Source organism: Typha latifolia, chromosome 7 (genome assembly GCF_019914945.1).
Source record: "Typha latifolia isolate L0001 chromosome 7, TyphaL0001v2, whole genome shotgun sequence".
NCBI classification, from domain to species: Eukaryota; Viridiplantae; Streptophyta; class Magnoliopsida; order Poales; family Typhaceae; genus Typha; species Typha latifolia.
The window spans coordinates 10,329,206-10,355,114 of record NC_133092.1 but is presented as its reverse complement, the minus strand read 5'-3'; the positions used below and the strand labels follow the sequence as shown (position 1 = coordinate 10,355,114).

General features: G+C 38.9%; 1 protein-coding gene across 5 annotated transcripts in view; it reads left to right on the top strand.

Annotated features, from left to right (window-relative positions):
* Positions 1 to 18,056, top strand: part of LOC140792527 (DNA topoisomerase 3-beta) — a 45,923-nt gene extending 27,867 nt beyond the window's left edge. For 3 of the 5 annotated variants that reach the window (XM_073143595.1, XM_073143594.1, XM_073143593.1), the window contains exons 11-15: positions 5,593 to 5,761; positions 5,918 to 6,046; positions 6,208 to 6,420; positions 16,323 to 16,502; positions 17,136 to 18,056. In XM_073143595.1, the coding sequence (XP_072999696.1) occupies positions 5,593 to 5,761; positions 5,918 to 6,046; positions 6,208 to 6,420; positions 16,323 to 16,502; positions 17,136 to 17,777 (1,333 nt within the window). In that variant the 3' untranslated portion in view covers positions 17,778 to 18,056. The remainder of the gene's footprint in view (positions 1 to 5,592; positions 5,762 to 5,917; positions 6,047 to 6,207; positions 6,421 to 16,322; positions 16,503 to 17,135) is intronic. The other 2 variants (XM_073143597.1, XM_073143596.1) reach the window with 2 other exon arrangements.
* The last annotated feature ends 7,853 nt before the right edge of the window (positions 18,057 to 25,909 follow it).

Here is a 25,909-nt window from a genome sequence, read left to right as displayed (position 1 = left end):
ATTCTCATTTTTGTGTCAATAGCTTGCTTTCTATATGAAGTTGTACCAAACCGTTTATCTTTCTACATATGACTTGAATACTTTGGAATTTGCCCTATACTCTATGTAATGAGGATCAGTTCATGGACTTAATGCCATCTTTTTGGTGACATTGAACAGAATGGGATGTTGCACATCCTTTAAGAGGTTTTAGTCCATGAGATGCCGTAATAACAACTTAGAACTTTTTCTACATGTATCTTGCAATATTTCATCAATTTGGTGCAACAGATCTTTATCTTCTGAGCATTATCTGGAATATGTTTTCTAAAAGCATGCTACCATCAACTTTTCTTCATCTCCCTTTAACTTTCTTTTCTTTCTTCTCACTGGGATTAGGGTTAGATCTACCTTTCATATCCTCTTCTCCTTTCCCCCTTGCCAGAGCTTTGAGAAAAAACTTCTTTTTACTCTCACTCCCTTTCAGTACTGAATCCTTCCCTTCTACTCCCCAAAATCTCATCCACACCTGGAAATGAGGAGGTGGTAATTTTAATTCTCTGACCTAGATCCATTTATCCTGCTCGACCAGAATCATGAAAGAATGGTGAGATTCTGATTTTGAACTTCCTGCCTCATCCCTTCCCAAAATCATCCAAATCAACCCCCTAAATCACCTTAACCCTATTCTTAACCAGATTCAAAGCCCTAGGATCTTGGTTCAAAGGCTGGGAGGATGAAGGATGAGACGACGAGGAAAGAGATGATGACAAGGTGAGAGACGATGATGAGGAAGAAACCGCCATCATGTCTGTTCTCGAGTTTGACTATTCGAAAATATATGGAACTTGTTGCTTTTCTTTTATGACCATTGTTTGTTCTAACGTTTACATTAGTTTAATCCACCATGATGGCTCTGCATTTCCTGATACACATTATAGCTTGATATTAAAAGCCAGTCTGTAAAAAGAATCCTAAAATACTCACCACACAATTCAGATCCTCCATTGTCCTCCTTAAATACATTTCAATAACAACAGGTATAAATCTGTCAGTTTTGGAGTCATTTGGAAAGTTTACATAGTTTATAGCATGGATTTTGAGTGCTGCCTGCATCTGTCTAGGCCAGGTAGCACAGCTCATGTCAGTAAGAAATGCCTCCAATACAAAGAAGAAGATAGGAAAGAGGAGATGTGGTGAACAAAGACATAGGAGTAGACTGAGGCAAGCAGTTGGATGGAGAGTAGGTAGAAGAGGGAGGGAGAAGATAGATATAAGAGGAGATGGATTGGTGGATACAATTTAGTTGGGCATGAGGGAGAAGATGTTGTGCTGTTCAGATTGGATCGAATAGCCTAAGCACGAGCAACGTGCATTGGAACCCATTTAGGTTCCAGTGTGAGTCATGCAACACAATATAACCCGTTATGAAATGGTATATATGTAATAAGACCATTCCTGTGTAGCTCATATATTACTAGTATATTCCTATCCTTAAGGGATGTTGGAAGTGATAATGTTTTGATACTAGTGGTCGCGAATCATCTTTGCTTAAAGATTTCATTATTTGTTATTCATACTTCTTTTTTTTTTTTTTAAAATCTTTCATGGCAGCTACCATGGCAGATTCACCTTCCAAATGCCACATTATTTCTGTGGCAGTGGAAAACAAGGATTGGAATATGGTGGCAGCCATGGCAGATTATGACAGCTGACATGACTAATGCAAAGCTATTATAGCAACTTCATGTTTCTTTTTGCCTCTCCTCGCTGTCCTTTCTTTTCTCTTTTTTGTCGCTGCTGTGATTGTCAAACAGAGCTGCCTTCCAACTATCTATTTCCTTTTGTGACTTTTTAGTTTATGTGAATATATATTCTTATTTTTCTGCCATTGTTTCTATTTTTTTAGGATTTTTCCTGGATTTTATAAGATATTTTGGAATCATAAGTAATTAAAAAAAATTGTCCTAAACAACTGATGCAATAATTAATACATTGGCCAGTACAACAGAAACAAATGTTTTTTCTTGTAAGGGCAAGTTGCGAGTTGGATCCAACTTTTGATCCGACCCAAATCCAACTCAAGGCATCAATAATTGATCGCCCGAGTGTTCCTGTGACTCATACTCACTTTCTCTTTTTTCCCCCTTGTTCTCTCCACTTTGCGCCTCCTTTCAAGCATCGTACTTTTTCGGCTATCTATGTTGCAAAGGTGTTGTCAGGCCATCTCTATTGTGTTCCATCTCTCCTTGTTTCATTTTGTGGTTTTTCTGACTACCTCCTTGTTTTTCTTTCTTGTTATCTGGCTTATGCCAGTAATCCTTTTTCGAGTTTTTAAGATATTCTTGAAACATGTCTTTTAGAATTTTAAGTAATTAAAGAATAATCTGAAACCCAAATGGCTGATATGTGCTTGTCTTTTCTGGTGACTGATACTGATTACTTCTTTAAAATGCTATTACTATGATGTTTGTTGGTTATGATGGATAAAAAGTGATTGAGAAGGTCCGGAGCTCTGAATTTCTTTGAGTTGAGTAGGAAGTTCTGCTGCATAGGCAACCAGATTTGTAGTACTGGAACATAATTATTCCACTTCCGTCCATGACACTTTCCATGGCATGGATTTGTTTGATACAAGTTATGAGGCCGCTTGCTTTCCCATCTGCCACAACCATTGTCGGAGGAGAGGAAGATTTGGTTCAACGAGTAGAATGGAGCAGTGCCAGAGAGCAGTCCTCTTTAGAGTAGGTTATTGGCTTCTTTGGAATAATTGAAGACAAAGAAACTTCCATTTTACATGACAACAGACCATCATTTCATCAACGATCTCTACTGTTTGGAATTTACTGCAATTGCCATAATGGCAGCCAATGATTGGCTGCCAATTTTTCAGTTTAGTTGCTGCATTGTTATGCAGCCATTTGAAGGCTGCCATGTGCCCTTACTGCAGAAAATTCCTGCAATCAAGTCTGTAGATGGTCTTCTCTCTCTTTAGATGGTGTAAGATACACAGAAGATGAAGAAGCCACTTCAGAAGAGGGAGCAGGTGTCTCAACAGGTGAAAGATAAAGTGGCAAGTATCATCCATGTAGGCATGATTATTTATGATTTTTTTAATCCCAACAGACCTATGAAATTGGACTAGTTGAGCCCCTTTTTTAATTGCAACCGCCTCCTATTCAACTGAGGTGATCTGCTCTGGTTCAATTAACTTATGATCTGAATTCTTTATCAACAGCCTAATTACAGGAGAGCCCTAAATCTTCTAAAATAAGCACTCTTTATATGCTGTTTTATTCATTTGCCAATTTTAACTTCAAAGCATATCAACATTACCACTTAGAACCTTGAATTTGAGGTATCTAAATTTTAAACTACTACTGACCATAAAATTGTTGAAAATATAGTGAACAACAGATCAAATAAAAGCTCATACTTTCTGAAATTGCAGAAAGCCCTCTCACAGCATAAAATACTATTGAATGGTTGAATACTTCTTGTATAGAAATGTTTATGTTTGAAAGGACACTTGACGGAGGAGTATAAAGGCCAACAATATATTATAGATGAGAGAATTGATACTTGGTAGTTAGTCTCCAGTAAGTGTTAAATTTATTTAGGTTATTTTCTACTTTTAATAATTTATTTTGCATATATACATGTTTTTTTCATAAACTTTTGTATTTGACTCTGTATTAGGCTCACTTTAAGGCCTTTTGGGTCAATAAATTAGTATTTGGTTAGGTTATATATATTTATTTGCATATATACAGGTAGGGTACTAAGGTCTCTTTTGCCCTCCAACTAGGAATTTGAGTTTGTTCAGGGTTTTTTAATTTACCCTTTATTAAAACACAGGATTAAGATCTTTATAACAACGGCAATGGTTTCAAGGAGATAATGTAACGAGACTTTCTCTTCTTCCAAGCTTCAATGGCTATGAAGCCAACTCTTTGGTGTGATTCTGATGAGCCAGTGTTGATAATTATCCTCTTCCTCTAATATATTCTTACTACCTTTTCTTCTCTTTTTCTCTTTGTTTTTCTGCATGCACTGATTTCTTGCAAACTAATCCCTAGTCCGCAACTGGTTATCTAACATACTTGTTGTTTCTCTTCTTTCACTGTAGAAAACCAAGAAAGAATTACTTGTGGACTAGTAGTGTAGCAATCTGTACGACTTACAATGGCTGATGCCTTCTTTTTAGTAATATTTTTGGACTTACCAAGCAAATTATTGGACATGCGGCCTACACATCATCTCACTCAATCAAAATCACCATTGGCAGAATAATGGTTTGGATTACAATGGTAGACTTCAGTACTTTAGAGCAATGTTCTAAAAATCGGTATCGGGATCGGGATCGACTGTCCGGAAAAACGATATGTATCGGCTGTATCGGCCGCCTGTATCAGATCGGACTATTTTAATTAAATAAAATTCTAAATATTATTAAAAATGTTGAGAAATTTTTAAAAATTTTAAAAAAATTATAAGAAAATAAGAAATAATAATTACTCACATATAAAGCAATGTTTAGAGCAATGTTCCAAAAATCGGTATCGGGATTGGGATCGGCTGTCCGGAAAAACGATATGTATCGGCTGTATTGGCCGCCTGTATCAGATCGGACTATTTTAATTAAATAAAATTCTAAATATTATTAAAAATGTTGAGAAATTTTTAAAAATTTTAAAAAAATTATAAGAAAATAAGAAATAATAATTACTCACAGATAAAGCCTAAAAAGTAAAAATCTCTTTTCCTTCCTCTCTTCTTTCCTATCCCTCTAACTGTTAGTCTAAAGTATCCATTATCTCCCACACTCATTTTTTTCTATCTTTTTCTCTCTTTCTCACCCTCTTTTTTTTTATCTTTCCCTCTCCCTCACTCTCTCTTCCTTTTTCCCTCTCTTTCTCTCTCATACCCTCTTTTTTTTTTAATCTTTTCCTCTCCCTTACTCTCTTTTCCTTTTTCCCTCTCTCTCTCTCATACCCTCTTTTTTTTTTAATCTTTCCCTCTCCCTCACTCTCTCTTCCTTTTTCCCTCTCTTTCTCATACCCTTTTTTTTAATCTTTCCCTCTCCCTCACTCTTTCTTCCTTTTTCCCTCACTCTCTCTTCTTTTTTCCCTCTCTCTCTCTCATACCCTTTTTTTTTAAATCTTTTCCTCTCCCTCACTCTCTCTTCCTTTTTCCCTCTCTCTTTCCTTTTCTCTCCCTCACTCTCTCTCTCTTCCTTTTTCTCTCTCTCTCTCTCCCTCTCTCTCTCTCTAGCTGCTGCTGACAGCAGCAGCTGCAGCTAGGCTAGCAGCAGACAGTTGCCTGCTGCAGCCGCCTGCAGCAGGTAGTTGTCTGCTGCTGCTGCTGCAGGTGGCTGCTTGTACAGGCCGGATCGGGATTGACCAAAACTGGAATCCTTGGTTTAGAGGGTTATCCTATAAACTTTTGTCCTTGAGGGGGTCAATGTGAATAGGATATAGTTTGGTGATAAAAGTGTAATTTTACCCCAAACAAGAGAGTAGTAAATATCATATGTTTTCATTGTGTTTCCCAAGATGGACTATGTATTTTATGTTCCTTGACAATGAAGCCTTGTCTTTATGGCTATTACAGGAGTAAAGTTGAATTTACAACTGGTGGGGAGATATTCCACTGTGTTGGACATCATGTTACAGCTAAAGGATTTACATCTATCATGCCATGGTTGGCAGTTACTGAGAAGAGTCTTCCACAGTTCAAAAAGGGTGAGAAAATCAGTATTCTGAAAGTTGACCTTTATGAGGTATAATGTTACACTTAACTATATTTGTCTTTACTATTGTTATTGTGTTTCATTATCAGCATCAAGTTCTCTGAATATGCAAAATAAATGTTCATTTCTTAGTTATTTGGTGATATAAACTTGTTATATATTCCTGAACTCTTTATTCATCCACAGGGAAGCACCACACCTCCAGATTATCTTAGTGAGAGTGAATTGATTTCACTCATGGAAAAGAATGGGATAGGCACAGATGCTTCCATTGCTGTACACATAAACAACATCTGTGAGCGTAACTATGTGCAGGTCTTTTCAATCCTTATTCCTTGTAAATGCTAAATCTCTTGCTTCTTTTATAAGGACCTATCTTAACCATTACTACGACAGCTATAAGATTGATGCTTGAGCCATTTGGCTGGTCGAATGTCCTCAGAACACTTAATTTTAGTTTCTTGTGTTGTTTAAAGGTGAATTCTGGGAGGAGGTTAGTTCCAACAGCATTGGGAACAACCTTGATAAGAGGATACCAGTGTATTGACCCTGACCTCTGCTTGCCTGACATCCGCAGTTTTATTGAGCAGCAAATCACTTTGATTGCTGAAGGCAAAGTTGATCATGTTCATGTCGTGCAACATGTTCTTCAGCAATTTATGAAAAAGTATTCATATTTCGTTAAAAAGGTAACATTTTCAGGTCAAGCAAGTGACTCCTTTGATAACATGATTATCTATTTTTTCGATGGCTATTTGATCGAGTGTAGATTTAAGGATCTTTACACGATATTATTTGGGTACTCAGCTATTATCCACTCTTTGTTATTATACTTATTCAAGTAAACTTCCTTAGTCTGACCTTTCTACAATTAGCTTGAAACTTTCATCCAAATAAGTGAATAAGCTCCCAAAGGTGCATTTATGATGTGAATCGGGTCTGATCGGATCGACTCATAAGAAAATTAGGCTCGATGGATTGAGTCTATTTATCTTTTACTTAATTTGTAATGTAAACTCTTAAGGCAAGTCTAGTTAAGTTATATAAGTTCTTAAAGTAAATCTAATCAAGTCATGCAAGCCCTTAAGGCGGTTCTAATTAAATCAAATAAGTCTTAAGACAAGTCCAATTATGCCTCTTTCCTCCTCCTTTTTCTGCTCACTCATAGGGGTCCGGACCCCCACAAAAGGGGAGGGAGTCGACTAAACATCTCAGCCATTGGTGGGAATTTTGCCCGCATCTGATCCCCAATTCTTGTTCACCCAAGATGATGGAATTGGGTGAATTGTGAACTATATAAGACTTTAAGACATTCTAATTCGAGTCATGTAAAGCCTTTAGGGCTAGTTCTGGTAGGACTTATGTACGCGACCTCTATATAAGAGGGGTTGGACTTCTTTGTTTAATCATCCAAGTATTAAAAAATTATTTTAGGTTTGAGTTTATCTTAAGAGTAAGAGTGAGATAATCTAGAAGTGGAAGCATATTAATCTCTCTCTACCGTACTCCATCTTAAGAGTAAGAGTGAGATAGACTCCCTCATTGCGGATCAACTCTAATCGGCCTGTAATAATTTGGTATTAGAGCTGTCGTTATCCTCAGACCAGATGACAACCACACGACGAATGACAGCAAGAGTAACTTGGGAGACTTTCACAGTCAAGGGTCCATCGTCAACAGCGACTGGCCCATTACCCTATAACACAAGTCCACCGCTGAAACCTCCCACCCCACCACCGTTGATAACCCAGCTAGAGGTTTTGTAGAGCTTGCTGTCAATACAAGTGTCCATGGTAGAGATGGTGTCTGCTATTTGCAAACTTTGTAACGAACAAACACCACTAGCACAAACAGAGAGGCACATGGCAGAACTATTTTCAACGGCGCATGCCGCAGCTCCCGAATTGAAGAGGACGACGTAGGATTTGGGGTGAACCCATCCCTTGGGCGTGCACACCAATGGCTGAGCTCATTAGGGTTAGGATCATGAGATGGAGTTCGGCGTACTGAAACTCCACCCCATCCAACGACTAGGGCTTAGTCTAACCCGACAGCGCCAAGGGCTTGGACCGAGCCACCCGCAGTTAGGGTTTTGGCCCAAAATAGAGCAGAGTAGACCCTAGCATAAACAACCTACACTAAGACCTGGGCTTGAGCGACTCGTGGCTAGAGATTTGCCTAAATCACTTGTAGCTAGGCATGCAGTGGTTCGAACCATTGGACCGTGGAGCTGATGCCACAGTGGGGTCCCCCTCCATGTGGCAGAAGAGACTCATGTGGGGAACGAGGACATGCAATACATGAAGACGGGCTATTTGCAGGGGCTCAAGTCTAGATCATATGACTCGAGTTTCGCAAGTTTGCGAGAGGTAACCCACTAGACTAACTCTATCAAGTAGATTAGTTCTGCCCCTACCAAGAGACTCCAGACCACTAGAAGGTCTTAACAACCTCGTTCCACTTGGAAGAAGTTGTGATCAAATAGTTCCAAGCAGCATAACGGACTCAACCTTATATACTCTGTTCAGTTTGATTGAGTATAAAAACTTCTAAGCAATTCTGACTAAGCTAACTCAACAGACTACGGTCCGAACTTATCGGGAGGAATTTGAGAGGATTAGTAATAGAGTTTATGGATGTATGGACTCTGCCGTCAAAAGCACCTTCATCTCTGAACTCTAATAGGGCATTCAAGCTATGGTGAAGGCTACCTATCCACGATCTTGATTAGAGGCTTTCTCCATTGCATGGATAATGGAAGATAAGCTAAGGGAGCATTGGAACACGTTGCACAATAGCTAGATAGAACCAGAGGAGACAGAGACACCTGCTAGCCACTCCCAGACACTCTAGTCACGCCAACTAGGCTGCCGCAGTTACCTAAGAATCACCTCGCTCTAAGGCCTTTTCTAGAAGAGAGAGGATCTCTAAGGGCCCCCATATGACTGACTTATTCCAACCCAAGTGGAAGATCGAAGGGTTAAGAGGCTATGCTTCCATTGTGATGAAAAGTATACACTAGGGCACAAATGTGTCCAACTGGTGGCAATGGTGATGCTTATGGAGAAAGCGAGTGGAGTTGAAAATAAAGGACCAAAGGAGGCCGATCCACCTTAGGAGAAGATAGAACTGAGGGATGCCACCTCCACTAGCAAATCCACTCAAAGACCGCTTCCATAGTTCTCATTTTAGGGACAAAGTAAAAGGAAGCATAGTGGATTGATGCCAACCGGGTCTGATTGGATCAACTCATGGGGATATTGTACTCGATGGATCGAGTCTGTTTATCTTTTAATTAAGTTATAATGTAAGTTTAATTAAGTCATATGAGCCTTTAAGATAAGTCTAGTTAAATCATGTAAGTCCTTAAGACAAGTTTAGTTAAGTTAAGTAAGCCCTTAAGACAAGTCTAATTAAGTCATGTAAGTCCTTATGACAAATCCTATTAAAATAAGTATAGTTAAGTCAAGTAAGTTTAAAATAAGTCTAATTAAGTTATGTAAGTCTTTAAGGCAAATCTTAATTCGAGTCATGTAAAGCTTTTAGTGCTAGTTTTAGTTAGACTTATTGTACGTGACCTCTATATAAGAGGGGGTTGTGCTCCTTTGTTTAATCATTCAAATATTAAAAAATAATTTTAGTTTTGAGTATATCTTAGGAGTAAGAGTAAGATAATTTAAAAGTAGAAGTATCCTTCACCACCACCATCATCCTTCTTACAATCGAGAACCACCACCTTCTATCCCCTCCATCAACTATCATTCATCCTAACCAAAGCGTAAACTCTCTTGTTGCAGATTGACTTTAATCAGTCAGCAACAATTTATATCTGAATGATTATTAGAAAGTGCCTATTCTTACTTTTGTTACTCTTTGTGGTTCTCTTTGTTGTCTTGTTCCTATTTCACACTTCCATTCTAATGTCCATAAACTGAAGTATGAAAGTGTTATATATCACTTCTTCAATTGCTTAAGGAATTCTTTAGAACATTGATCATATACAAGAGACAATGTGCTCTTGTAAGTTCTTTAACAAAAGCATTAAATATAGTTACTTTACATAATATTTCCTTGGGTTGTTCTTATTGAAACAATGATTTCATTTCAACACAATGTAGTTTTATGATGATATATCAAAGTAATCACTGAATAATTCTATTTGTGCAAATGGTTATAGTAGAATATAAAATAGAAAAATCATTATTTTTTACCAGCTTAAGTTTTTAGAGTAATTGGTAAGTTAACATAGTATCAGAGCCAAATAATGCTCTCTCTCCTCTTCAGTTCCTTCTCCAATTGGACAACTCCTTCATGGGAGGTGGCGTGCTAAATTATGATATACATTATTGGTCTATTACCTATCAACTTAAGCTTTTGGGTCAAGTGGTTATCTAACATAGTATTAAAACTTAGTTTTCTAGAAGTCTAGAGTTCAAACCTTGCTTAGCCTCATTTAATTCCTATTTTCTGTTATCCATTCTTATGCGGTATAAAAGGTCACACATTTTATTTGTTCATGTGTGATATACAGGGCCCAGCATGTGAGCGGGTGTGTTAAAGGTGTGATATGGATTGTTCTTTCGTTGCCTAACATCTTAAACTTTTTAGTCATTTTGTCATCTAACATGATATTAGAGAAGAGGTTTCGAGTTCGAATCCTATTAGGCCTATCTGTTTTATTAAATATAAAACCTTCGCTCTTTTAAGTCAAAATCCACTTCTTGGGCCTCTCGCAATGTCTCAAGCCTAGAAATGAGGGAGAGTGTTAGAATATAAAATATAAAATATAAAATTATTGTTCTCTAACTACTTAGTTTTTAAAATAATTAGTGGGTTAACTGATTTAACAATTGTGACCTCATTCATGTATGTATAGTCAGTTCTGGGTACTAAGACACATTGTTAGGGTCAAAATAAGATAACTATTTGATCTTTTCCAATTAATTGGTTTTGCCTATTTTAAGGTGTACTGCATTTCCCAATACATATGACCATATAAAACAGGTACCTTCATCACCTTGTATAGGTACAAGCTGCATAATACTGCAATGGAATCATTTGAGTCTTAGGTTAAAACTGTTCCAACTAAAATCTGTTAGTATAATTAAATAATTGATCGTTGTGCATCTGAAATGCCTCTATTTCTCTCTGGGATACTTCCATCAGTATTTATTTTCTACCTATTTCGTCTACACATTCAAATAAGTATACCGAAATGTAAATTACATATGTGCCTGCATTTGAGACTTCATATATGCTCTATAAGAATTCCTTGGTTGTATGTATACTGCAGTAACCTTTCAGAACATTGTCTACACAGCATAATCTTAAACTCTTAGTAAACTCTCCACTACAGTGTATACCAAAAAGCCTATTACACCTTCAATCCCCATTCTTTTGGCTTTCTTTGTTCTCTTTCTTTCCTTGGACATCTCACAAGAACAATTCTCATCTAGTAGGAGATGGACTCGATTTTGCAAGAACTTGATCTTGGTTGTCCTACATCAATAGCTATTTGGTCTAACATTCTATTAGTATGAGCTAAATAGTTGAAAAACTCAAACCTCCAAATACAAGTGTATACCGCGTGGGTAAATCTCCCCACACGGTGCATCACGTAACCTGTCAGTAATATATTTCCACAAGGCACATAGAAATATAGGTTCATACTATAAATGATCAAGCAAAATATGAGTCCAAATACAAGTTCCACAGGCCACAACAAGCCTTCAAAGATAGACGTCCAAAATACAATTCCAATCATAATACCCTTGCAGGGGCTCAATACAACTAATATAAATATAGATAACTCTCAATGAAGTAAAGGCAGCTACTCCTCGCTACCCACATTTGCTTTTCCTAACTCTGAAATAATACCACCAAGAGGTGGTGAGCACACAGCCCAGCAAATAAAATCAATACAATCTATAATAGTGAAATAGCAAGTGCATATTCCAATGCATGTCTATAGTTGCTAACAATAAAATAAGCTTGTTTAAATGACTTACAATGAGTTACTAAATCAATGCAAACGATATAGACTACATGGTACTGTCCTTAAACGTACCAACTCCTAATCATATCAGAATAAGTTTACATAAGTATAAAGTTTGATATAATCCTTTATTTATACAAATCTCAATCATAGCATTTACATGTTATGCTTAGAAGTAAAAATAGTAGTTTTCCTCATATTCACACAGGTCAAGGAGGGTTAGTCATCATCTGCTCACCAAGGCATTAATCATGATTTATCATCGTATGCTCATTGAGCCATTTACTACATAATTTAGATATTCTCCTAAAAGTCAACCATCACGTAATCATCCATCATCTCATATATCGAGGAGGGATATATACACATCTAGCGATAATATCACCCAAACATGCATAGCGACGCTGCATGTGATCGGTTGTCTATAGCGATTAGACTAAGGACCCCGGTCGTAGGCCATATCTCACTATCTCTAAATCATCACTGCCCTCAACGGAATAATCAAGAGCCCTCAGCTCATTAGTAGATGCCATGATCTTGTGTCGTCAGGTACATCTATATATCTTCGCCTCACAATCATATTCTTACTATCATCATAATCTATTTCTGACTTTGCAGTGTAATTACCTGAATGCCAACTCAGGCTAACGACCTCAGGTGTAGGCCGCTAATAGTATAATCCATATACGATACACTTTACCCTTAACCTCGGGCTTAGCGAGTAGAGGGCATTGCCTTGTTAAAATGCGACTAACTAATGATAGGTGGAAGTGGTGCAGTGTCTGTTAATGTATAAGTCATGTCATAGTCATCATGGTCATTACATTCTACATTCACTACAGATATTTATACAAGAGTTTCTCATATCAGAATATATGTCGATCATAATTACACTAATGCATGTGCTAACATTAACATTCTCATAACATCATGAAGAGTATATTATGAATAACTGCACATATCAGGATACATAATAGTTACACTAAATGCATGTGCTAACATTAACATTCTTACAATATCATGAAAAGTATACTATCCAACTGCACATGCTAGGATACATAATAGTTATACTAAATGCATGCACTAACACTATCATTCTTATAACATCATGAAGAGTATAATATCAGCAACTATATTGTACTAGACTCATATAAACTCTACTCACCTGGGGATTTCCACAGTACTTAAATTCCCCTTAACTAGTTGGCTCCTCCAGGATCTCAAAATCCTCCTCGCGCGGTGTCGATCCTAACAATTCACGCAAGTAAAGTCATACGTAAGGTTAGTGAATTAATAGAATTAATTACCCTATTAGAGAATTTAGGTTTAGGCATATCACATGAGTCAAGGGTTCCCTAGGGTTAAGTTCCATATCATTCTAAAATTCACACTATTTAGGTAATAAGAATTTATCCTTACGGGAGCGGTTAGGGTAATTAATATGGTGAGGATAGAAAAATAGGGCTTATAGGGTCCAAATAACCCCATTAGGCCTAGGCTGGGCTTTAAGTTTAGCCCAACCCACCACAGGTGCCCAAGAGATGTGCTAGATTGGGCTCGGGCCCCAAATCAGCAGTACAAGGTTTTGTGGGTTGCGGCGGTTCAGCCCTCACACCAAATGGCTTTGGTGGGCTATAGTCCAACTGCAGTCTGACTGCAGCCCACCCAACAGTGGGGTCGTGGGCTGCGGTCTGATCCCCCCATCATCTCTTTCGGAAGGAGATAGAGGAGGAAGGCGCGGCCACCACCGAGGCCGATGGTGCTAGTGGCGCAGCCACGAGGCTAGGGGAAGGAAGGGCGGTCGGAAAGCGGGAAGAAAAGGAAAAAGAGAGGAAGAGGACTCGAGCTCGACAGCAAAGGAACATAGCCCGAGGCCGCTGGCCATGGAGTCCCCCCCCCTCCCCCCGTACCAGAGCCCTCAGACTTGACGGTTAGACGCGAAGTCGCCAGAAACTTCGGTGAAGGCGAGGTGAAGGGGTTGATTACCAAAATTAAACGAGGGGTTTAGGGGCTTACTGAGAGGGTTCTAGGACTTGGGTGGGTCAGCTCCGGGTCCAGGGCTTCGTCGGCTCTGGTGTCGGCAGCACGAGAGAAGGAGAGGGAGAGAGAGATGGTGGGGAGTAGGCTCGGCGCGTGCGTCCCAGCTTACTCCCCACCTCATGTGTGTTGGTGTAGAATAGTTCTATATCACATCTCATGTGTGTTGGTGTACTACAACAGCTAAGTTACCTTTCAGGCTTTAGTTTCAAGTTTTTGCTAGTAATAAAGTTTACTTTAATTGAAGTATATCTAATAAGTTGCATCACTAGAATTGTAACTAAAAACATGATTATAATGGAGGTTTCTTTTAGCAAAACTGATATGTTTTACATTAAAAAATTGAATACTAAACTCTCCTTTTTCATATACTTCAAGTTAACCGTCACGACCCGAAATAGGAATCATGACCGACCATGCACCTCAATATGCTTGAGATACACGAAGTCTTATTAATATTTTCTAAGTGTACGATGGCAAAAATAAATAAATGATCTGCTTCATTAAATTTAACTAATTGCAATAATTATAAAACAATGTCATTGCTTTATGAGTCTCTAAACGAAATAAATTTAACTTCTAATCTAAAGCATAAGATCCAAAAGAGCGGAAAAGTAAATAGGTGGATCCTAAGTGGAGGTGGAGTCTGGGTATGTCTCGCTCAGTCGCCACGTTGACTATTACCTGAGATAGATAAATAAATAAAAGAAAACAAATCCATGAGCTAACAACTATAGCGCAGTGAGTGGAATCCACTCGAAAACCAAATAAATTCTAAATTATATTAATGTTTGAATAAAATTAAACTAAATCAACAATATTCATAACAATTTGCAATAGGCATGCTCCTTAAATAATGAAAACGATAACAATAGTGAGTCAACTTGTAACCTTGTACAGTTTCAATATATTAACATCTTTCTAATATTTATATTGTCATATGCCTCAATTGGTCTATACCCTGTGGATTCACATCAACTAGAAGTCACCTCGAGATGACGCTCAGAATTTTTCTTCATAGCTGATCAGGTTAGGGTCATCAGATGGTATCACTATGTGATCTAACATACTTTGTCTTTTCCACTAACCGTTGAGAGAAGTTAGAGTCACCTAGGAAATTTCTCATTTATCTTAAGATTGTTTTCTAACCCCGCTAGAGTCACCTAAGAAAGTCACCGCAGTGATCGATTTAAGACTTTCCTCTTGGACTTCTAGATAGATTTGAGTCACCACAGAAAATCGTAAGCAATTTATACTGAGACTGTTATCTAAGTCGTACTAATATTAGTCTCCTTTTTCTTTTCACTAAAATTTAATATTTGCACAAGTTATGACGATGTACTGAGTATAATGATTAAATGTACACATAAAATATAATAATTAAATTTGCACGTAAGGATGAAATAAATAATTTTTTGCACACAGAAAATCACATGGTCTGACAAATGTACGAAATATAATAAAAGTAAATATGTGAGTGAACCCACTCACCTGAGTCTAAATTAGATAATTGAAATTTCTAGTCTCTAGTCCACGTGCTGAAAATCATCACCTTTAAACAATAAATAATAAATAAAAAAAAATTTGAATAATATCAATATTTCTAAAATTTAAGAAAAAAATTAAAAAGAACTAAAATGGGTTAAATTACCCATTGGATTGGGCTAGGCTACTGCTGGCCCGGCCCACTTCAAAAAAATTAATTAATCTTGGCCCAGCCAAATTAAGTGGATTGGGGTACGGGCTAACCCGCAGCCCACCCACTTAAGTGGTTTGGGTCGGGTCTTTGGATCCGAAATCCAAACCCGAACCCGAACCCGAGCCCCACCCAAAACCTTTTCTTCTCGCGACCGATGCGAGGAAGAGAAGAGTTGAGGGAGAGAGTGACCACCGGCGGCGGTTCGACGACCACCCTCAAGTCTCTCTACTCTCTCTCTCTTTCTCTACTTCGTCGTCCTCACGAGGTGGAGGAGAACCCACCACAGACAGCCGACTCCAAAGCCGAAGATGACTGGAGCCATGAGGGCTTTCGCAGAAGGCAACCATGGCGCAAGGCCAATGACTTGGAGTTCTCGAGCACGAGCAGCAGCAACCCGAAGCCGCCGGTCACCTTGATTTGCCGATGAAGCCGAGAAACCCAAATTTATGTATTTCTAATTTACTCCATTAAATTAAAATTAAACTAGAGGGATGAGAGAGGGCTTACCAAGGAGTCACATGGTGGTCTCCAATGGCTCCAGCGGCACTCTGGCAGGCCAATTCTACTTCGTGACTCCGACGGTGAGAAAGAAGAAAGCGAAGGAGGAGAGGAAGAAGAGAGAAGAAGGCTGAGGGGGATTAAGGGGAGAGAAAAATTTTAAGGTTTAATTTATAGAGCAAAGATCCCAAATCTGAATTAGATTTGGATTCGGCGAGATTTTCTCCGACTGCCTCGTCATGTGCCGGAGAGGGAGAGAGGAGGGGATTGCACGTGCACCCTCCTCTCTCAACTTTTTTTTTTTTTTTTCTGGTTCTTACATTGACTATTCAGTTCTTTAAAGTGAAATTCCCATTTTGCAGATTGACAACATGGATGCACTTTTTGAAGCACAGTTCTCACCTTTAGCAGACTCAGGGCGTCTGCTGAGCAAATGTGGAAAATGTACTAGGTACATGAAATATATTTCCACTCAGCCTATGAGGTTATACTGTATAACATGTGAGGAGGTGTACTACCTCCCTCAGAATGGTTCGATCAAGGTAAAGCTTGCCAATTATACAAATCTAGTCTGTTTCATTCATAGTCATCTATAATAATCGTAAGAGCTGCTACTGTCACTTCTCATCTTTATGATTCAGTATGCTTACAATCTATGTCATTCTACTTTCTTTTGTCTTATTTATGCAACAAAATTTAGATAACATCATTTAGCTCAGGACCTTGCTGATTTACTTGGAGAGTATTAAGGCCAAGGATATATTATGACCATGGAGATTGATCTTAACAGGTCATATGACAATACAAACTGCTAGCTTGGTTAATGTTTTTGAGGCATTAGGATTTTCTTTCCAGCTATCTTAGGTTCATAGAGAAAATCATATGCTAGCGTTACATTCTGCAATTGGCTCTGATAGCTGGCGCATGAGTGCCTGCCTGACTCATAAGAACAGTTTTTTTTTCCTTAAATCTATGCTGTCACTTCCATTACCTTTCAAACACAACATTTAGCATGTTACACACTATTTACTTGCTTCCACATTTTCATAATGGCAGTAATGTTGGTGTGCTCATCTCAAGAGAAAATATCTGCTTCTTGAGTTTAAGGTGTCTTCCTACTGCCAGGCTTTTTACTCCATTCTGCTCCTTGGACTGATGAACATGCTTTTTCTCAGCTTTACAAGGAACTCGTGTGCCCTCTTGATGGCTTTGAATTGTTGCTCTTCTCGTTGGCTGGTCCAGATGGAAAATCATTCCCGCTTTGCCCTTTTTGCTACAATAGTCCTCCATTTGAAGGGATTGACAAGCTCTTTGGCACACTTCAAGTTGGAAATTCTGGTAAGATAGGAAAAGGGGCTGGCATGCCATGTTTCCTTTGCCCTCACCCCACATGTCGGCATTCCTTGATAACCCAAGGAGTATGTGCCTGCCCTGAGTGCAGTGGAACATTAGTTCTTGATCCTGTAAGTGCACCCAAATGGAGGTTATACTGCAACATGTGCAACTGCCTTGTCTCCCTTCCAGAGGGGGCTCATCGTATCTCGACCACTGGAAAGAGGTGCCCTGAGTGTGACTCAACAATAATTGAGGTTGACTTCAACAAGAAGAGCACACCCCTCAAAGATGGAGCTACTTTGCATGTCGGTTGTATCTTGTGTGACGATTTATTGCACTCCCTAGTGGAAATGAAGCATGGCAGGTCCTTTTTTAGGCGTGGAAGAGGAAGAGGCCGAGGTCGAGGAAGAGGAAGGAGCAGGGGTAGGGGAAGGAGTGGTCTAAAGAACGAGGACCCAAAGATGAGTTTTCGAGATTTTTAAGCAAAGGACAAGTTCACAAAGTTCACTTATCCACTATTGTGCTTCTTGCTTAGTCATGTGATGCTGTCCTCCGGAATTTTAGAGTAACTTTTTACATTTGTTATTCATGGAACACTGTGGAATCCTGCGTTTGTTTTATTTAGACTCTATTTCTACCCTTATTGAACAGAAATGAGAAAAGTTGACATAGGAAAGTGCATACTGTGAACTGTGAAGCAATTCTATGCTACGCCCCATGTTAAGCAAAAGCTAATATCACAACTATTACTAGCCTGTTTATATTTTTTTCCTAGACTGATAATGAGCACATCTGCTTATTTGTTTGCCCGATACAGATCCTGGAAGAGTTATTTGGACACCGGTGCACTGGAACTGCAATATTTGCTAGCAGTAAGGAATGTTCTTTATGAGATTTTATGGTTTAATTTGCAACATGCTACTGACCTAAATAGCCATATTTTCTTTTGTGCATGTGGGAACTTGTGTCCTAAGGTAAACCAAGCAGTTTTCTGTATTTTATTTATTTATTTTTTAATTTATTTATCAAAATAGATTGCCTTCAAATTTAACTACTAAAAAGAGTCTATTTTACTATAGTCCTAGGTAAAATGTTTAACTGTTCAACGTTTTACTAAAAATACTAATAATATCTGTGTTTTTTTAAATAAAATGCTAATCTTATTAGTATTTTTGTTGAAACACTTTAGATAATGCTTCATATCCCTTAACCAAGGAAGCTCTGTAGCGCAACGGCTTGGAGCAGGTCTTGATGGCATTTGATTCAGAGCAATTGTTCTGTAACGTACATGGCTTAAAGCCTAATTAGGCAGGTTACTATATTGGCTAAAAGTTGGTGGAGCCTAAGTGCTTCTGTATGTAGATTAGTTGGTTCTTTATTTAGCCCATATGTAGTCTTTGAGCTCATGAATAATACAAAATGCTAGTTACGGCGCAGTATCTCTCATGTCTTGGCCTTAATGAGGTTCTTGTCAATGAGGATTTCATATCTCTCTCTCTCTCTCCACACAATGTACAGCACCGAAATCTATGGAATTGGAGTCATGGTGGATTCTTATCTTTGGTGTTATTCCATAGGCATAGGGACCAATATGATACTTTTGTTTGGTGTGTAGACTGTAGACTTGGAGTAGGGTAGGATAAGGCCTTCCAATATGATATTAGTTTTTGGACCTACACCCAAAGGTGGCATGATAAAATCTTCAGCTTTCCCTTCAATTATTTTCCGACCATCTTTCTTTCTCAGTGATATGGTTTATTAGTGTCTCTTCTAGATGCCCCCCTTTTGGGCATGATATTTATGCTCTCTATGATGTTTGATAATTTGTTTGATATTTGATAATTTAATTAAAATTCAAAAGATGAAATAAAATGGGATTTGATCACATAGCCAACTAATTTTTAAAATTAATGAAATATTTTTCATTTCATCAGGTGCTTTTAGATTATATTTAATCAAAATATTTTTGTGGATTAAATCCTAGCAATTCACAAGTCCAACCAAAAATGATCATATAAGCAAAATGGAGGGTGTTTTTGGTTAATTTTCTAAATAAAATAATAATAATAAAGTAATCAAATTAATTTGCCAATGGGATAGTGCTCAAATAATTAAAGCAGCTTATATTAAATGAATATACCTAATTCAGATCAACAACGACACCGATTTAATAGGGACATTAAGTTCTTAACCAAATCAATTTATCAAAAATAGTCAAAAAGACAAGCGTTATCTTTCCCAGAAGAGCTACAAAATATTAATCAATTCTGTAATTGCCTTAGAAAATATATGCACGTAGTATTAAGAATATGCCTTTCTACAAAACTCAGGAGCTTTTGCATTTTAATTAAAATTTTCGATCTAGTATATAAAATTGAGAGTATATATATTTTTATAATTGATGCACATTTTATTATTGCACATAATCTATATATACAATGCACAGTAAAATTTATTGTTACAAATACAATTAAATTGTAAAAGCTCACATAAAACTCTCCTTATAATATTTGCTAAAGGCCCTGGACCACCTTATACTCGGCTAAAAGGTCAGATAGCTTCCAACATTTCTTAGGCAGTTTAGCATATCTTGGGATTGGGTAAAGCCTATCGGCCCAAATAGTTTCCTTAAGTCATTTGGTTATAAATTATTGAGTATACAAATAGAGTACGATGATACAGAGAGATAGCCCTCGATACAAATTCTACACTTGTTAGAACAGACAAATCGTCTTTATTTTCTTAGGAGTAGATTTAAGTTAGAAACTCAAATTCTACCTTCAAACCATAGCCACCATCATCTCCAGCAGCCACCCTACAATATGGCCGTCCACCACCACCCTTGGCCGTCTGCAACTCTCTGACGACTACCGCAACGTCGGATATTTACCATTTTGCTCTATTCTGACATTGTTCCACTATTTTAATTATATCTTTTCAACCAGACATCCGATTGACATAAAATTAGAGCTATTAGAATACTATCTCATGAAGCTAAATAATGGCATAAATAAGTACCCATGCACAACTAGGAGCATTTGAGGTAGGATGACAACTCGATAAATAGGTCTCTCAATTCACCAATTTTTTTTTTCTCTCTGAATCCTTGATGAGCTTTCTTACGGCAGGTACTCATATTTACCGGATCGAAGACGGTGATTGACAATTAATTTTTTGTCTTGTTCAAGATGTTATTTAATATAACGACATCTCTTTATGCATCTAAAAGAAGAATAATAGAAGTATAGATAGGGTTGAGAATCAGTCAAATTAAATCCAACTCAATTTGACTCCATATCCAAATTTTGTTGGCTATGGATTGAGATTTTTTTTATCCATCTTAATATCCAGATCTCTATCTGTATTCAAATAATCTATATAGGTATAGATATGGGTTGAACAATAAAATCTGGATAAATATCCGCTTAACATTTATATTAAAATATTAAAATTAGTGATATAAAGACTTTAACATACTTCTATATGAATATCTAATCTATTTTTTAGCAATTCACAATTAAATTTACATATAACTGGTTTGCATGAATATAAATATTAGAAGTAAAGAAGTAATGAATTGCATGAATATAATTGCGAATTGTATAAATATAACTACAAATTGTGTAAAATTACTACAAATTTGATAGGTAACGGAACGATCTTTTCAAGATTTGAATTGATTGCAGGAAGTAGTTCGTGCAATCGAGATAAAATATTCACCAAATATTATACCGTAGTTGGAAAATTACAAAACTAAGGTTGATTGATCTTTAACTTCCTGATCTACATTTTCTTATATTTGTGCCCTTCGTAGATTCGAACTGCAACTAGGATGAAAATACAATATAGTGGTGGTGAGTGTGGTGGTGACGGGTGGAGTAGATGATAGGGTTATGGATGATAATGGAGATGATGGTGGATGGTTGATGTAGTTTAAGGGATAAAGATGAAGGGGGAGAAGTGGTTAAGATCCCGAGGAGGGAGGACTCGACAAACGAGGAAGATTAGAAGATAGATGAGACCTTGCCAATGGTAGAGGTGGTTTGTTGGTGAAGAAGGAGGGAGATTAGGGTAGAGAGACTAGAGAAATGATAGAGGAGAGTAGAAACCAATATTCATTCATCATAATGATTTTGGCTACCATCCACACCTTTATAGAGGCTAGCTAATAAGTCAAAATAATAATTATTAACTCTAATTCTAATGGACTCTCGCCGATCGCATTCGAACGCACAAAAGATATTCTTTGTGGATGCGAATTGATGCAGGCATTCGCACTCGGGTGTTCGAACGCACTCAACGGTGTTTGAATGCACATTTCGCATTTTCTATTTTTGCAAACTAATGCAGGCGTTCGCAAAGACATTCGAACGCGCCCCCCTTCTGCGTTTGAATACAACCTACATAAAGTTTTTTTTGAAATTAAATAACTAATGTAATAAAAAAAGACTCTAACAAGCTATATCAAAATTATAATCAGAAAAAAGAAGCTAGATGAGGAGTAGAGAGATACTACCTTCAAGCTGTCATATTTGTTTGTCTCATAGTGATGATTAGGCACTCCTACTCAGTTGAATGATACCTTGAGCAAGCATTTTCATCACCATCTTGCTGATCTCCTCCTTCTGGATATGAGGGTAGCAGTAGGGTCAAACATTGACTAGTTCGGCCCTCGGAACCATGCAGATCGAGTGGTCATGCCCCACAACCCTGTGGCTCCTTGAACACTTCGACAAACTCTAATGCCAGATTCATGTGCGACATTTGCATCAAGAAGACTCGACCCCGCTGCATGGAAGACCGATTAAAGACTGCAAACTAGCATCGGCTTGCTATTGCAACTGGTCTCCCGCCAATCGAATTTGTGAAGTTGAAAATCACAACTCCCAAGCTCTTGAGCCATTGAATCCTCAAAATGATGTCAACACGATGCAAGGCTATCGAATACAAGTGGATGGTGAAAACCTACCCTTGATTCTTCAACTCGACACAACCACATATTGTACTGGCCCTCAAGGTGTTATCGTCCCCAATATTCACCTCAAACCCTCCCATGGGTTCCGACTCGAGCCCAATCTTTCGCAGCAACCTTTTGTCAATAAAATTGTGAGTTTAACTAGTGTTGATCTTGAACCACCGTTCGCTTCACCATACTGCTCACATGCAATGTCTTAGGCATTGCAATCCCCGAGTATGCATGGAGTGGGATCTCGGCCACCATTTCCTCCATATTCTCCTCCTCAGCCACCTTGACATCTTCCTCGGCCTTAGTACTCTCCTCAGTAGCATGGGTACTCACATCTTCGTCCAAGCCATTGATGAGCATTACCGATCCTATCAGTTTTGCACAATGATGCCCCGAAGTAAATTTTTCAACGCAACTAAAACACAACCCCTCCTCCCTTCTTTCTTTTATTTGTGTAGGTGTCAAGGCTCAACTCGAGGATCATGGAGGCAACTTCACATCACTGGAGGGCCTCAAGGGTGGCTGTGGTGCCATGGCTGCGGTTGCAACCCTTGGCTAACTCATTGTACTTCCTACCACTAGGCTTAGTCTTGGTGGAGGTCATTCGTCTCGAGTCGTCCAACTAGGTCTAGAATAAATCTTCATGGCTCGGTGCTTCTCCTCCATTAGCATTGCATCCTCAAATGATTCCTTCAACATGCGCGGTCGGAGAGAACACAAGTTGTTTTGGATTTCAGTTTGCAACTCGCAGATGAAGGTGCTCCATAGTTGTTAGTTGGTCCATCGGGGTTGACACTGACTACTCACCCTCTTGAACTCCTCACAAAATGCCCCAATGGTCGTCTTTTGAATGGTCTCCAAGAGGAGGGCATCGAAGTCCACATTATCGACATATCAAAGCATCTCATGAGCTCAGTGCAGAAATATTCCCACCATTCGAGCTTGCCTTGGGCGTTGGTTGACCAGAACCAATGCAAGGCCATTCCTCCAAGTGGAAGCTTGCTAGTAGCACCTTTTCCTCTTCCAGCATCCTTGATAGAGGTAGAGTTGCTCCACTTGGTTGATCCAATCGATCAAATCCCCTCCTTTAAACCATGGGTACTCCAAGCATAGGATCCTTGCCCAAACTCCATTGTCACGATACGAATCATGTCCACCACTAGGTTGGAGAGGAGAAGGGTGCACCATGACTAGTCAGTAGTCTCTTCAACAATGATCATCTTCCATCAATGGTGGGGGATCATCTTGGTCATGCGATAGGTCAAAGCTGACAAGAGGCTCCCCATTAAAGTGGCCTATCTATTGTGGCTTGACCACTATTGGTCCATGCAAGACCGGTCCTATTGGTCTTAGCCTTGGTGACGGTGTGATTAGTGGCTCCCTATGCTAGGGTGGTGGAGCCGGTGGTGGCGTGAACACTAGGGTCGGGGCGATCTGCATTGAGAGCTCTGTCGCGCATTCTCTAGCCTCCCTCGGTGCCATGATCTCCTTTAGCATATCCATGATCATCTAGTTAGTCATGGAGATTTGCTCGACAAGGTTGCCGAGTTGGACATGGATTGAAGGTGGCTCGATATTAGGGTTCCAATAGCCCCTAACTTTCGAAGTCTCTACTACCGCCAAGTTGGTCTCATTAGATACACGCCTCGTTGGCATAGCTTTGGTCATCGTCATGGAGGTAGAAGCTCGCCAAGGATAGTCTGGTTTTGATACTAGAAATTGATATAATCATGTTCAGGTATCTAGCTTGGCTTAGCCGAAGCTTAGGTTGGGTAGAAGAATGGTGGTGCAGTCTACTTGTGGAGCGGTGATGGTAGTGATGGTTAGCTAAAAATGGTGGTGGGTAATGGATGGTAATGAGGGTGATAAGGGCGGTGGAATAGTAATTGGTAAAATAAAGAAGTGGGAGAAGGTGACTGGCCTTAAGGGACTAGGGGGTACGGTCAGACCGAAGGAGGTAGAGGATGGCAGCACAAGGTCGACCATAGGAGAAAGGAGCTAGAGTTGAGAGAGAGATTGAGAGGGAGAGTGTAATAACCCAAGCCCAAGTAAAAAAAAATTGCACTGCATGGCACGACAGCTCGTGCCAAGCAGTGGCAGCGGTGATGGGCGCCACGCGCCCCAAGCGCCGGCCCGGCCAACCTGGCCGAGCCAGCTGGCGCGGTGAGCCCCTGCCGCCGCCGCCGCAGCCCCCTCCCAACCGTTTCTCTCTTTGTCGGCTTTCTCTCGGATCGCCGGAGGGTAGAGCCGTCGGCGAGAGGCCGGCCACTGAGTGGCCACCAGCGGCTGCACCCCTCCCCCATGGCCCAACCTTCTTCTTCTTCTTTCTTCTTCTTCTCATTCTTCTTCTTCTTCTCTTTCTTCTTCCTCTCCTCCTCCTTCTTCCCTTCTCTCCCTGGCTGCACTCTGCAAGGGGTGCTGGGCTCGGCCCAGTGCCCTGGCTGCACTCTGCAAGGGGTGCGGGGCTCAGCCCAGTGCCCTTGCAGCGCCAGGCGCTGGGCTCCGCCCAGCGCCTTGCTGTGCATGGTGCTAGGCTAAGCCCAGCACTATATACATTTATATATTTTATATATATATATATATATAATTGTATCATAGTTAGTATATGATTCTAATTATATCATGTTTAGCAAAATACCTGCAATATAAATTATTATGTTAATCCTAAGTAGGTAATAGTAATTATTAGAGTTATGTACGTATATTCTTACATAATTAATTACAGTAACTTAATTCTTATTTTCTTAATTATCAAAGAGAATAATAGACAGATAAAATATATTTTAAATACACAATTAAATAAAATAATTATGATTAATAAATAACAAAAACAAATATAGAAATGAAGAGTAAGAGTACATAATTACAATAAGAAACTATCCTTTTGTCGGGTTAATTTTAATTAATAGACTGACTGACATATTTGTTATAAATATTATATATTTATGTTATATAAATATAACATAAATATTTATGTACATGCATGTTTTGGCATCTAGCATGATTATATGATTTTATCTAGAAATAATTATAGTCGAGCATATTTTATCATGCATTCGATTATGCTGATTTGGGATATGAGTACATTAGTGATATATATAGAGATTATTAGAGATGATTCTACTGTTATGATTATTTACCGAGTTGATCTGTAACATGAGTATGCATGTAATAGATTAGCATGAGTATGCATGTGTTGACGATATAGTTGGAGACTACATTGCATCATTTTCTCTTGATTCCTATTCCACCTAAATTCTTGTTATGCATTGACTTGTTACCGTATTGGATATATGCATTTGCTCTGTCATTTAGAAGGAAAGCATTAAATATGATTGATAGGATAGTTGATAAAAAGCGTGAGGATATCCGAGTGGGCGCGGGGGTCAGGGCGTGCCTGGAGATGATTGATCGCTCGACATAGTCGCGATCCTGTTGGCCTTACGTCTAAGGTCGTTAGTCTGTGTGCGCAGCAGACATTCAGACGCATGTCGTTCGCCAGGGCATATGTGGCGAGTTATCCTCACGAGATTTCTATCAACTATGTGGGTGCCCGGTCTGGATGGATGTTGATACCCTAGCGGGTGGCGGGGTATGGTTATATTAGAGATACTCTTACGGGTGGCGGAGTATGCTCTGAGCCTTTGG